This window comes from Tarenaya hassleriana, unplaced genomic scaffold (assembly GCF_000463585.1).
Source record: "Tarenaya hassleriana unplaced genomic scaffold, ASM46358v1 Cleome20, whole genome shotgun sequence".
In the NCBI taxonomy this organism is placed as follows: Eukaryota; Viridiplantae; Streptophyta; class Magnoliopsida; order Brassicales; family Cleomaceae; genus Tarenaya; species Tarenaya hassleriana.
Genome location: NW_010965373.1, coordinates 2,770,226 through 2,783,496, shown reverse-complemented (window position 1 = coordinate 2,783,496; position 13,271 = coordinate 2,770,226). Strand labels below are relative to the sequence as shown.

Below are 13,271 nucleotides of genomic sequence, written 5' to 3'. Positions count from 1 at the left end.
ACACGACGAACATGACCCAGAAACCAATCGCTTATTACGAGTACGAATTCTTCACCAAGATCAACACCCGGTTCGAGTCCATGACGTTCAAAGTCAAGGAAGATGCCTTCGACACAACCTACGGTATGTCGTTCGAGGGGAAGATCCAGGGCTCACAATTCAACGCGTCCGCTTTTCTCTCACGGCCTAAACACAACGCGACGCTGAGTTTCATCCGCCTCGAATCGGACGGGAACGTCAGAGTCTACAGTTACAGCACGGCCGCGACCGCGACGGCGTGGGACGTGACGTACACTGCGTTCACAAGGGACGACTTCGACGGGAACGATGACTGTCGGCTGGCCACGTGGTGCGGTGACTTCGGTCTGTGCAGGAAGAGCCAGTGCAACGCCTGCCCTACGGACAAGGGACTCACCGGTTGGGACGAGACTTGTCGGCCGCCAAAACTGACGAGCTGTGACCCGAAGACGTTCCATTACTTCAAGCTGGAAGGCGTAGACCATTTCATGACCAAATACAACGGCGGTTCCACGGCGACGGAGAATGGCTGTGGAGACAAATGTACGAAGGACTGCAAGTGTATGGGTTTCTTCTATAACCGGAAAAGCTCGAAATGCTGGTTGGGTTATGAGCTCAAGACACTGACTAAGAGCGGAGATGCTTCTCAGGTCGCTTACGTCAAGGCTCCAAATGGTAAATAACTGAGGCCGAAGGGTGGCGAATAAAGGAGGCCTTTTTGTATTTGCTAATTTCGTTTAATTATATTTCCGCTTGTTAATTTCTCTTGCATGGGGTTGGTAATAACGAGATAAATCCGAATAAAATTGGAGGTTAATTATATCTGTTCACGTGATTTGGATACGGAGATCATGATTTTCATTGGTACGTGTTTTATATTAATTTAAAATCGTTAATGATAAAACTATCGATCTACTAAGCATGCAGATTTTCATAGTTATAGCGTTTGGCTTTCCTAATTATCTTTTCATTAAACAGATTTTCATAGTTAACGTTAAATACCGCCAAACTAATTGCGTAATTAAAAGACCAAGTTGCCCTTTGTTGCCACTTGCGAAAGTGCCACGTAAGCACCATCATCTTTATCCATATAGAAAACAAAATTATTATTATCCACATAGCATCACCGTTTCACTTTCATGAACACATCCAACTGTTTTAAAGGATTAAATTATTATCAATACATAAAAGGAATAATCGATTCGATAACAAAACAAATGCAGTTTTTTTACACTTCACATAAACTTTCAAAATATTGAACTTTAAATTATATAAATACATCAATTATTTGGAAATTTCAAAATATTATCGAATTTTCAGAGAATATTAATGATGTAAAAAAATATTACTTTCCATCAGAATTTTATAAAAGAAAATGTCATGGCGAATTAATGATTAAATTCAACTTTGGTATTTTAAAAATATACAGTTTATAAAAAAAATAAAAAAGCAAATTAAAATTTTATTTTCTTGCATGTTACAATTTTTTTTTAAAGTTAACCAACTAGCTGTACAATATAAAAAAACATTAATATCTAAAGCCAGCTAGTTTCTTATTGCCATACTTTCGAAATATATTTATGTGTGTTAAATATTTTTTTTGTTAAAATGTTAAATATTATTTTTGGTTATAAATTATCTTCAATCATATATATATATATACAAACAAATTATGAATATTTACCTAGGCCTTGAGCCCAAGCCTAAGCTGTAACTCCCACTAATCCATTTGCTTAACCGGAGAAAAGTTTTATTTAATTATCATTTAAGATCCCAAAGTATTCATACACTTAGCATTAATTAATACAACATTTTATAACATTATATATATATATATTTATGTGAAACACTAAAAACGAAATCTTATAACACTTTTTTAGACGTTAGGAGTCTTGATGTACGCCACGCGGGTCAAGTCCGGGACTCTCTCTGGGGTTTCCGAGTCGTAGACCAACACGCTGGCTAGGGTTTTGAGATCGTAAGCGATCCAACACTTGGAGCTTTCCTTGTTGTAAAAGTAACCCAAACACTTGCAGTCTCTGGTGCACCTTCTCCCACATTCCTCCACCTTCACGACACTGCCGCTCGTGTACTTGGTCATGAAGTGGTCAACTCCTTCGAGCTTGTAGTAATGGAATGTCTTCGGGTCACAGCTTTTCGGCTTCTCGTACTTACATTTCGAGCTCCAACCCAACAGCCCTTTGTCCGACGGGCAGGCCACGCACTGGCTGTCCTGACAGAGCCCGAATTCTCCGCACCTCTCGGGTAGCAAGCACTCGTTGTTATTGAGCTCACGGTTGAATAGAGCGTACGTAACGTCCTCTGCTTCGTACGTAACCTGATCATAGTACGTGTAAACCACGAGGTTTCCATTCGACTCGAGACGCAGAAAGCTCAGCGTTGCGTTGTATTTCGGCCGGTCGAAATCGTACTCTATCGGGTTGGTTCCGGGCGTGACCAGTCCCAGCTGTGTCGATGTCCCCTCGGCCGGTTTAGCGAAAAGCGTCGCGTATGGCTCGAACGTATTTTCTATCACGTAATACACGACCGGCTTATCCAGGTTCGGTGCCGTGTATTGCAAGACTAGCCGTTTCGGCTCCAAAATAAGGGTGTAAGGTCCATTACCGTCGGGCGAAGAGAGAGACCGGCTGACGAGTTTGTAAGGACCGGTCTTTGGCCTGAGAGACTGACCAACCAAAAGAGTATTCCTAGGAGAATCGAAACTTTGCCAGACGTATTTCCCCTTTGAGTCGTACAAAACCATGTTACCGTTGTCGAGGATTCTAAACCCGACAACGCCCTTGTTGGCCGTACCAGTTTGCCAGGCGACGCGACCGTCCACGTGGGCTAGGACAAGGTTACCGTCCTGTCGGAACGTCAGCGTGGCATTGTCCTTGACGGGGTTCCCCACGTTGGCTTCCCAGACCCAACGACGGAGTATGAAATCGACATCGTGAGTTCCCATGCGTATAGCGAGTGTGAACTCGTTCGGAGTAACGTTGTAGAAGCATAGCGCGAAAGGCCTTGCGAACGGTAAGCACCGGGTGTCAGCTCCGTACTCGGCCGGGTCTTCCGTGTCGAATTCTCCTTCGTTTACGTATTGGAACTGCTCCGATGGTGGAACTTTGGCTTGAGCCAGTACGATATTAACGGAGGATACGAAGAGAAACCACGCAAACAAGGCGTACCAGTAAGTATGAATCTTCATTTTTTGATGGGATGCATCGAGAGCGATCGATACTTGGCCATATATATAGGGATTGTGACAACTATTGAACTTATCTGGTTACGCTTTTTGCATAAAAACTTTGGGTTATATTTCAAATATCATATCCCGGGTCGCACGTTGTTTTGTAACCTTAATCTGCATTGTTTCGTACAACTTGCATCCGCTCGGGGATATAGTGGTAGCCAGATTCGTGAAAACGTGGATCACAGCATTCGGTCAAAGGTTTGACTATTCAAACTCAAGGGGCATTTGCCTACCGTTACTAACACGTGGGGTTCTTGTTTAACGAAAATGTTCATGATTAAAAATTATGACATATAAGCATTTATTTTATGAAATATAAATTGTAACTAGCCAGATTAAATTTCATACACGAATTAGAACTGTACCTTGTTATCGGCAATATAGATTTTTTACCTGGATACACTCTCCAATGAATTTCAGTTTTGGGCGGAATTAACACAACTTTTCCGGTGATAAATGTATATACATAATGTAAATTAGGATTTAATATATAAATAATCCTAAAACTGTACTGACATATTGAAATTGTTAAATTTTTCGATGTATACGCTGAATATTATGATTTATAAGAAACTGTAAGATAATTTTTCTGCGTGCTCATGATGATGGGCAAGGCCACTATCTATTTATCTATAATATTTTTTAAAACATCCACCAAATTGTAATGATATATACACACACTTTATAAAAAAAACACGGAATTGGTAACAGAAAAAAAAAAAAAGCGTGACCAAGGGTGAAAAATGATATGAAACGTTTAAATGCAATAGGAGATTATCAGCTTGTACGGAGGGGGAAAAAAAGACCAGATGTTTCGGGCAAGGAGATGCAGAAGATTTCACTTGCCAATGCCGAAATGGGCCATCAAAAGCCAGACGAAACCGACAAGTTCGCCGCCATTGCTGAGCTGAGCAGCATGCTGCTTAGGATCACAGTGATTCGCCGCATAACAGAGAATCTCGACCCAAACTCTGCTCACTGTCCCCCATATATCTTCCCCTCTCCTCTTCATCCTTCGAAGCTCCTCCCCTAAATGGCAGGCATCGTCCAACGTGCTCTCGTCGTTCACCAGAAAGAAGATCATCATGTTCCTCTTGTTAGACAGTAGAGCTTCGCATGCCCTTCTCTCGTTTCCGCCTCCATTGATGCTCTTCTTGAAGAACTTCCTCGCCACTGAACACGTCCTTGCGAATTTCAACATGCCGGTTCCCGAAACTTCCGACATGAGGGTCGGCCGCATCATCAGGAGGTACACCATGTAGTCCGAGAGCGTTTTGCTGAACTCCCTGGCGCGGTAATCGGTCTCCGAGGCCGTCTCGTTTCGGTAGACGAGCTCGGTGGCGACGTGCCACAGCACGATGCTTTGTCCGTAATCCACTTTGGTCACATACTGCAGAAGTCCCGACCAGTCTACGTTTCGACATTCACGGAGAGTCCACTCGCCTCTGGCCGAAGATATCGCCTTTCCGCAGTGCTGTTGCAAAGCTATTCGGGATTTACGCTTCACCTCTCCGTGTATGAACACCCACAGGTCATCGGTGAGTCGGTTGCTGGATTTGAATAGTATCTCCACCATCTGATCTTTGAGGCCGAAGAACTCTAGTAGGTGATCGATCCAATACACGAAAATATCGAAAATCAACGAGCAGAAGATGTAAAGAAGCCACAGAGGAATCAGTAAACAGATTAGTAGAGAGGGGACGCTGTCATTCAAGAGGCAGCAGAATGTTTTTTGAGTGACAGTGCCTCCTTCCATGGCCGTGAAACACGAGAAGATTACTCGGATGGGAAGAACGAGGGGACGGGTTGCGATGAAGCCGATTATCTTTCGTAAGCAACTGTCCGAATGGTGGATTCTCCTCGGACGTACTCCTAAGCAGAATGAAATCAGGTTGTATCCATGCACGTACTCGGACCATCTTCGAAATATAAATCTTCTATCCATCACTTGATGCAAATCTTCTTCTAAGCATCTGCATTTCTTCCACTTCGGCTTCCTGAAACCGAGGAGCTGGTTTACACGTTTGTCTACCCAGGTTTCTTCTTCATCCGGCTTCTCCTTCATCTTCCTCGATAGAGCAAACGTCCGATCCGAGACACAGAACGTGAGAACGGCAAAGGAGTCGAGAAGTATTCCACCTATGAGCAATGCATAAGTGAGGATGACATCGAATCTGTCGTATCTATCCTTGTTCTTCGTCGCGAATATGCAGAGAGACGAGATGAGAGATCCGAGGGCTATGCATCGGAAAAGTGTTCCTGCTCGGGAATGCAGAATGTCTGCTTTTGTGAACAAAGAGTCATACATGAAACAGAGCTCGACTTCCAAAATCCTCAAAGCTTCCTCCGCACCCAAAGAGCCGAAAAATCTCCTGCTTTGATCCAACTGTTGAGAAGTAAACCTGATGTCAGCAACAAGACGCTTGGAGATACAGAAGAACTTGTAAGCATAGTGTACAACTTCAAGTTCCGTCAGCTCCCTATCTGGTATGACAGGAACATGAACTGTATCTTCTTCCTCGATCGTGATTATCTGCCCCGGAATGCCCTTATCTTTCTTCCTCAGCTTCACATGTTTTCGCAGGATAGAACCTTTGAACTTGCCAGAACTCGCCTTGTATAACGCCATTGTCCTCTCGACAAACTTGATGGCCCCAGCCACAAGCATGAGCGCTGTCGGAGCCATAAAGCCTGTTGGGTATGGACAGTAGAAACACGTAGAGAGTGGCAGTAGCTTGGCTTAAGAAACCGAACAAGTGCCTTCGCCATAGCTCGTTGTCCTCCAGAGCAAGTGCAGTGATGGAATCGGGACCGCCGAGGTGAAAGAGGAGGAACGGGGCCCAAAAGGCTAAGAGCTCAGGCTCAGTGCTGGCGGAATCTTTATCGTCCCCTTTGATGTCCGAGATTTGTCCGACGGCGTAAGCTGCAGACCAGTCGGCGAGGAGGTAAGCTAACCAGACGAGGACGACGAAGAGCTTAGTGTCCGTACGTTTTCTGCACGGCGCCAAGAACACGAGGATCGATTGGAGGGTAAGGCTTAATATCACTAATCCTCGGATGTTCCATTTCTCCCACAGATCTTTCACTGTCTTCGGAATCGCCTCCACCATCTCTCTTCTTTTGTAGAGAAATTGAAACCAGTGTGTGAACAAAAAAAAAAAAAGGATTCAAGAAAGCAAACACAAACTGAATCAGAAACCTCGGAGGTTTGATCCAGTCGTGTTTTTTTAAAGAAAAAATAAAGGTTAATATTTGTTGTCTAATTAATATGTTTGTAACTTGTAATTAACTTATTTTCTTGTAGAGGTTACCCATGTGACAAGTAATTTAGTTTTTTTTCCCCCCTCTGCTATTGCCAACTCTGCAAATATTTCCATTGGCTTCTCTCTCATCGCGCCCTTAATTTCGATAATAAATCAAAAATATGGTCAAACGTTATGTCGTGAAAAATCGGTCCATTTCTATTATGATGACACATGGGACAAATGATTTATTTTCATAAGTATTAAAGAAAGACTATACTGTTCATGGATTAAAGAAAATACAATACGTCGGTCAATTTTTATCCTAGGAAAAAGGGCAAACAAATAATAAGCGTATGGGAAAGATAAATCGATGGTGATATCTTATGCTCCATTAACAAAGCAGTGCAGGTGAGCACATGGTTATATGATTTATCATAATCAATTAAGAAAGATTTTGGCTTCAGTAATAGGATATGAAGAGCTTCTGATACACAAAGCAGAAACAGAGGAGGAGGAAGATGGTGGAAGTGTTACCAAAACATATCAAAGATGCTTGGGAGAGATGGAACATCAAGGGACTGTTGATTCTGAGTCTGTCCCTTCAGACATTTCTCATCTTCTTCGCTCCATTAAGGAAACGCAAATGGTCGAAGCTTCTGACTCTGGTTTTGTGGTCGTCTTACCTCCTGGCCGATTGGTCGCCGAGTTTCGCCGCCGGTTTGATCTCCAAGAACCTGTGGAAAGATCCGAAACCGAACGAATCTCGTCAGGAAAAGAAGCTTATGGCCATGTGGTCGCCGTTCTTGATCTTACACCTCGGCGGACCAGACACCATTACCGCCCTCTCCCTCGAAGATAACGTCCTCTGGACCAGACACTTGTTAGGCCTCGTCTTCCAGCTACTTGCAGCTGTCTTTGCAGTACTTCAGTCTCTTCCCAACCATCTCTGGCTTCCGACACTGTTCTTGTTCATTGCTGGTGTCCTAAAATATCTCGAGAGGACCATCGCGTTGAACCTCGCGAGCTCGGGAAAGTTTAGCCACGCGGTGATCAAGGCCCGGAACTTGAGCAAGGACGATATCGAGGAGGCTTTTGAAGAAAGTTTGCCGACAACTCTTCCCGGAATCTTGATGTGGTTGTTCAGGAAAAGCAAGAATCCTCTAAAGATGGTAAAGCCAGAAAGATACCTGACCGATCTCGAGATCGTGCAGTATGCTTACGAGTTCTTCAACCACTTCAACAGTCTCGTATCCAATCTCGTCTTCAGCTTCGGCGATCTCGAAGTGAGCAAGAAGTTCTTCGAAAAAACGACTCCAGAAGAAGCTCTGATGGTTATAGAAGCAGAGCTCTGCTTTATCTATCATGCCCTGTACTCAAAAGCTGCCGTTCTTCACAGCAAGATAGGGATTCTCTTTCGGGTCATAGCCTCGGGATCTCTTCTCTGGGCCTTCCAGAAATTTCATTACAGTCACCAGAAGAGCCGAGAGTTTCAGGGAGCCGCTATTGTCGTTACCTACACGTTGTTCTTGGTCGGAATAGCTCTTGATCTCGCATCCACGTTCATGCTCCTGCTCTCTGACTGGACATTCGTTGTCCTGAGCAAACTGAAAGGCAAACCCGAGGTTAACCCATCGAGAAAAGACGCTATACTCAATTGGATCCTCGGTTTCAAGCGGCCACAGTGGAAGAAACAGATATCCAGCAAAGGCGACAGCCGTGAAATCCATGATGAGGCACTGACAATACCATTTCTACTCGGAAGATGGGCTGGAAAAATATACACGTTCAACTTCACCCACTTCTGTCTGAAAGCAGACGAGAAAAGGGTTCACAAGGTCGAGGACAGAACCGGATGTTATGTCAAGCGTCTCACCAGTATCATCTGGACAAGAGTTCGAAGATGTATCAGCGATGTCACTAATCGTTGTTCCATGAAGATCTTCTCAGACATAGATGAACTTCTCAGATCTCTTTACCGCTACATAATTGACGTCCTCAACATCGAGGATCTGCTCCACGAGATGAGATTGCAAAGAGCTATGTCGAGTGAACCCTTGACGAAAACGCTGTGGAGCGACGTATTTGAGCTGCTGAAACGCAAGTCCCGTCTCGCTGAAACCCTCGAAGATGCCAAGAAAATATCATCATCGAGGGGAGAGTGGGCATTGCGTGGGATCAGATCAGAGACATTGACGCATTATGTGGAAAACGTCGACTTTGACAAGAGTCTTCTGCTATGGCACATTGCCACAGAGATTCTCTACCAAGAAGAAGAGCCGACTGAAGAGAATATCGCTGAACGTGAATTCAGCAGAAAGATCTCAGGATATATGATGTATCTAATGATCTTTAAGCCCGAGCTGATGTCAGAGGTCGCGGGCCTTGGAACGATCACATTCAAGGAAGCATTGGCGGAAGCCGACGAGTTCATCCGTGAGAATCCGACAGAAGTGAAGCTGACCAGCGACAAGATCGCTTCCATGGGAGACGAGGGAGTATTGGTCGAGGCGAGTTTGATAGCCAAAGAACTGAAGATACATACCAATGGAGAAAACAAATGGAGGGTACTGAGCCAAGTTTGGTCGGAGTTTCTTTCCTTTGCGGCTTTGCATTCCGATGCTAAGGCCCGTCTCGAGCAGCTTAGCCGAGGGGGCGAGCTCGTGGATTTCGTCTGGCTGTTGATGGCTCACTTCGGTCTGGTTTATTAGTTTTAGCTGCATTCCATCTTGTCTTGTTCTTTTCTTTCTTTGATGCCATGTAAGTTGAAGCAAATGCATAAACACAAACCCCAGAAGCAAAAAGATTGCAAGTTTAAGGAATAACGATTAAAAGGGGTAATTGTAAAATTATTTGAACGAGATTTTTACTGACTCGAAAATCGAAATTTAGAGAGAGAGAGCATCTGCAACTGCAGTGGGTAAATACATTCAACATGTGTATATATACCAATATATATCTGATCAAAGAACAGCAAACAAGTCTGGCAATAAAACGAACATGTACGCATGTATATGGAATGGATAGATACATATGAAACACCAAAATTTACGCAGAGAAGAGAAGAAAATTAATTTTCTTACTCGCATGCCAACTTGGTGCCGAAGCTGGTGAGGCAGATGGCAAAGGCTTGAAAGGCCGACAATGGCTGCATATAGTCCATTGTGAATATATCATCTCCGACCTTTCCAAACTGCAACACGACGTTGTCCCAGCCTGACTTCGCGCCTCCTCGCTGTTGGGTCGGAGCCATTGATGCCACCAGCTGGAAGTTTTTCACCGAGGCAACAGTGACGCGGCCGTGAAAGTTCAAGCACCAGCATTGGAGCTGCTCATGCCACCTCGGAACTTTGTTCTTCAAAACCGCAAACTCGGGCTTCTTATCTGCCTCAGAAGCTTCCAGATAGTTAGGGTTTTCTCGAGAAGACGGGCATTTTACTGAACAGACCATTCTTCTTGGACTTCTTGTTTTGAAGAGGTTGAACTTGTAAGAAACTCTTCCCACCTCGAAATTGGCTGCTGCTGCTGCTGCTGAAACTTGAGGGTTTACTTGTCTACTTGTGCATCTTCGGCTAGCTCTGCAGCTGGAAGGCTTTGCATCTTCGTGGGGAGATTGGCTGTCATAGATCTTGAAGTCGGTTCCAAACAAATCCGATCTAGACAAGGTGGAAAGAAATCAGGGGGAAGTCATTTCGGAGATCCAGCCATGTTTGATGCTTTGATCAAATATCATTACAACATGGGCATTTCACTGAAACAATACAAGTAACCGAATCTACCTGATTTTCCCGAGATACGAATTGCTTTGTTGAGATAGATCTTCGGCATCACTTGAGATTATGTAATCTATGTATAGACCACGTCTATGTCTATGCGCAGCGAGAAGAAACTTCCCCCTATCGGTGAATGCTGACATAGAGGAAATGAGGAAAGGGAAGATTAGCAAGAATAATAAGAATCAAATTTTGGAAATATATTGAAGTACTCAGCTTATATTTTCTAAAACACAGTAGCTAGCGGAGCCAATACATTCAAGAAAGACCAGGTACTAGAAATTTTCTTCATTCCATCTATACAGCATGAGCCGGGAGGGTGGATTGATGATCTTAAAACAAAGATAGAGCACGATTTAGAACTATACAATGTCAAGGACTGAAGAGCAAACACAGCAACTGCCTCGAATACAGAAGTTATATAACTTATATGTGACTAGATAGTAGATACATACTGATATTGTCGATTTTTTCCAAGGACATTTTCCTTTACATCATAAATTCTAAATCCTTGAAGTCTATTGATTTATGGAAAGCTATTTCTCCATCAGTGAAAGGGCAAGAATCCAAAGTATACACATGCTAGTAACTAACTGTCTAGTGTATCTCACTAAATCAAAAAGTCAAAGTTTTTGACCAAAACAGCTATTTCTCCATCACTATAATTCCATTCATATTGCAAATGTCAAGAGTTTGACACAGTCACAATTGCCGGCGAATTTTAAAGATCCCAACCGAAACAAAACATTGACAAAGTCATAGTGGTTGCCTTCATGTCCTTTCCTTTTCTGCATTTGAACCATGGAAAGAGAAGAAACAGCAACAGAGAGAGAACAACAACAACAACATGCTTTTGATCACTCACATTGTGCAAGAGCAAGGTAGAGGTAAAACGTTGATGTCTTCCTATCCCTCCTTATGAGACATTGATTCGGAAAATTGCGTGGACCCGCCTACGGAAACATCACAGGAAACCCATAAGCACCAAATACACTATACCAGCCACCAGTTCCTTCTTCTCATAAATATTCACATGCATGACACATTATCTTTCTCTTGGAGTCTCTTGGATAATAATGGTAGCATGTCTACATGATAAATCTTTTCCCTTTGTCGAATAAACAAACGCATAAAGAAACACCTCTAACAGATATACGAAGCCAGGAACTGTTAAACGTTCCAGAATTACAAGGCACTTGGATTCCTTCAGCACCATGGCATACAATTACTTCCAGTTAGGCAATTTACCTTCAAGAACCCTAACAAGTCTTCCTACATAAACAGAACCCTAAAGTTTGGCACCACTACTCCTGCAATGACAACTACAACTCACCATAGAAACACCTGAACCCGGAGCGAGAAGGGCTTATTACAGTTTCTACACAAGAAATGCAAAAACTAAACTTTTCTCGCTAAACATTTAGATAGAACAGCTTATGATCCTGTTGGAAGATGATGAGAAATCCAAACAAAATCAGGGGGTTTCAATTTGACAGATGACTAATAATAAACTGGGGAAGCCAAAAAATATTAAAATTGTTGACAAGCTTAACCCTTTGAGATGCCAAATTCAAACGTTAGATTACTCCGTTACCACTGAGCCTGTGGTTTCTTGAATAAACGTAAAAATCGATCACAAATCCATGGGTTCCAGATGAAATAGTCCGAACCCATTTTACGAAACGATCGAAAAAACCCGAAAAGGGAAGGATTTCCAATTTCAGGAAAAGGACAAATGAAAAAGCTTACCAGTTTCAGGCAAGAGGGGAAAGTGATTTCTCCGCCATTATCATCATAATCATCAAAATCACCAACTCCTGAAGAAGACTCAACGATCTCTTTCGTCGCCTTCCGCCATCTTTTACAGACCCCGGCACAAGCCACAACGCTGCGTCGCTGCGGCCACCGGTCCTCGCTCTCCTCCACGCGCCGCACGATCTCGCCGAGGAGTTCCGGGAGAAGGGACGACCACGACGGCGAGCCCGCGAGATTCTCGGGCTCGTTTGGGTAGTCGTTTTCGGGTTGGGTCTGGCCATTCGGATCCTCCGGTGACGATCTTCGTCTTCTCCGGGAGAGGGAGAGCGATTTCCATGGCGGCATGTCTGTTTGTGGGCCCGCTGATGGGTTTGCTATCTGTCGAAGAGCAAACAGTTCTTCCGGTTTGGGCGAAGGGAGTGTATAAAAGCGGAAATTCGGACGGAAAAAAAACGGAAATATTGGCAGAGAAAAATCAATTGAGAATATTGGTAGTGATACAGTGACGGGTCTGTGATTCTACAGATGACAGACAAATGAGATACGCTCTCTTTGACAGTTGGCAATATGGGTTAGAAATTCGGTTCTGGATATTCAAGAATGTATGTATAGTCATTAAATATAATGATATTAAATCAACTCTAAAAAACAAATGAACCCAAATACAAATACGATATAATATTTTCAAAATTAAAAAAAAAATCAACTACAAAAATAACTGAAATTAGAAAATTCTTATTATCACACAACTATCTAGAGGCAGTCTTGAATTTATATAATAATATCATATAATATATTTTATAAACATTAGGTTACGTGGAGAAGGAAGGGTTCATAGAGTTGGGCGCGAGGGGCGCATGTTGGGTTAAAATTCGGTTAGGTTTGATTTACGTGTCCGGTTCGATTTCAATTGCTCATTTGCAGCACACCGCTTGCACGTTGTGTCCGAATCAAATAAATATATATATATATATATATATATATATATTTATATATATATATATATATGCGTGCGTACAAGGAAATTGGCTCACGCTCTGCCTCCTCATCGATTTTTTTTTTTTTTAATGTTTCTTTCTTCTCATTGAGTTGATGATCCCCATTACTATGTCGAACACTATTCGATTCTTGGGATATTCCCATGAATTTTGCATTTTTATAAATCCGATATAAAAATATGCGGGAAAAAAATTTAAAAAACAATCTTTTTTTTTGGGGAGGGGGGGGGGG

The 13,271-nt window shown here is 43.0% G+C and overlaps 4 protein-coding genes and 1 pseudogene across 5 annotated transcripts in view; 2 read left to right on the top strand and 3 right to left on the bottom strand.

The window, feature by feature from the left end:
- The window catches only part of LOC104814003 (epidermis-specific secreted glycoprotein EP1-like), a 1,872-nt gene extending 1,026 nt beyond the window's left edge, over positions 1 to 846 (top strand). The window contains exon 2 of one of the 2 annotated variants that reach the window (XM_010541850.2): positions 1 to 846. In XM_010541850.2, the coding sequence (XP_010540152.1) occupies positions 1 to 701 (701 nt within the window). In that variant the 3' untranslated portion in view covers positions 702 to 846. The other variant, XM_010541851.2, reaches the window with a different exon arrangement.
- A 957-nt stretch (positions 847 to 1,803) lies between these two features.
- Positions 1,804 to 3,277, bottom strand: LOC104814002 (epidermis-specific secreted glycoprotein EP1-like). Its single transcript, XM_010541849.1, has one exon. It carries the CDS (start codon positions 3,224 to 3,226, stop codon positions 1,895 to 1,897), a length of 1,332 nt encoding a protein of 443 aa, XP_010540151.1. The 5' UTR covers positions 3,227 to 3,277; the 3' UTR covers positions 1,804 to 1,894.
- Positions 3,278 to 3,932: 655 nt separating this feature from the next.
- Positions 3,933 to 6,630, bottom strand: LOC104814001 (annotated as a pseudogene).
- A 139-nt stretch (positions 6,631 to 6,769) lies between these two features.
- Positions 6,770 to 9,318, top strand: LOC104814000. Its single transcript, XM_010541848.2, has one exon. The coding sequence runs from the start codon at positions 7,035 to 7,037 to the stop codon at positions 9,222 to 9,224; it is 2,190 nt and encodes a 729-aa protein (XP_010540150.1). The 5' UTR covers positions 6,770 to 7,034; the 3' UTR covers positions 9,225 to 9,318.
- Positions 9,319 to 9,430: 112 nt separating this feature from the next.
- LOC104813999 (tubby-like F-box protein 7) lies at positions 9,431 to 12,469 on the bottom strand. The gene is made up of 4 exons (XM_010541847.2): positions 12,036 to 12,469; positions 11,152 to 11,239; positions 10,293 to 10,422; positions 9,431 to 10,169 (listed from the first exon to the last, which is right to left on the bottom strand). Exons 1-4 carry the CDS (start codon positions 12,384 to 12,386, stop codon positions 9,593 to 9,595), a joined length of 1,146 nt encoding a protein of 381 aa, XP_010540149.1. The 5' UTR covers positions 12,387 to 12,469; the 3' UTR covers positions 9,431 to 9,592.
- Positions 12,470 to 13,271: the final 802 nt, after the last annotated feature.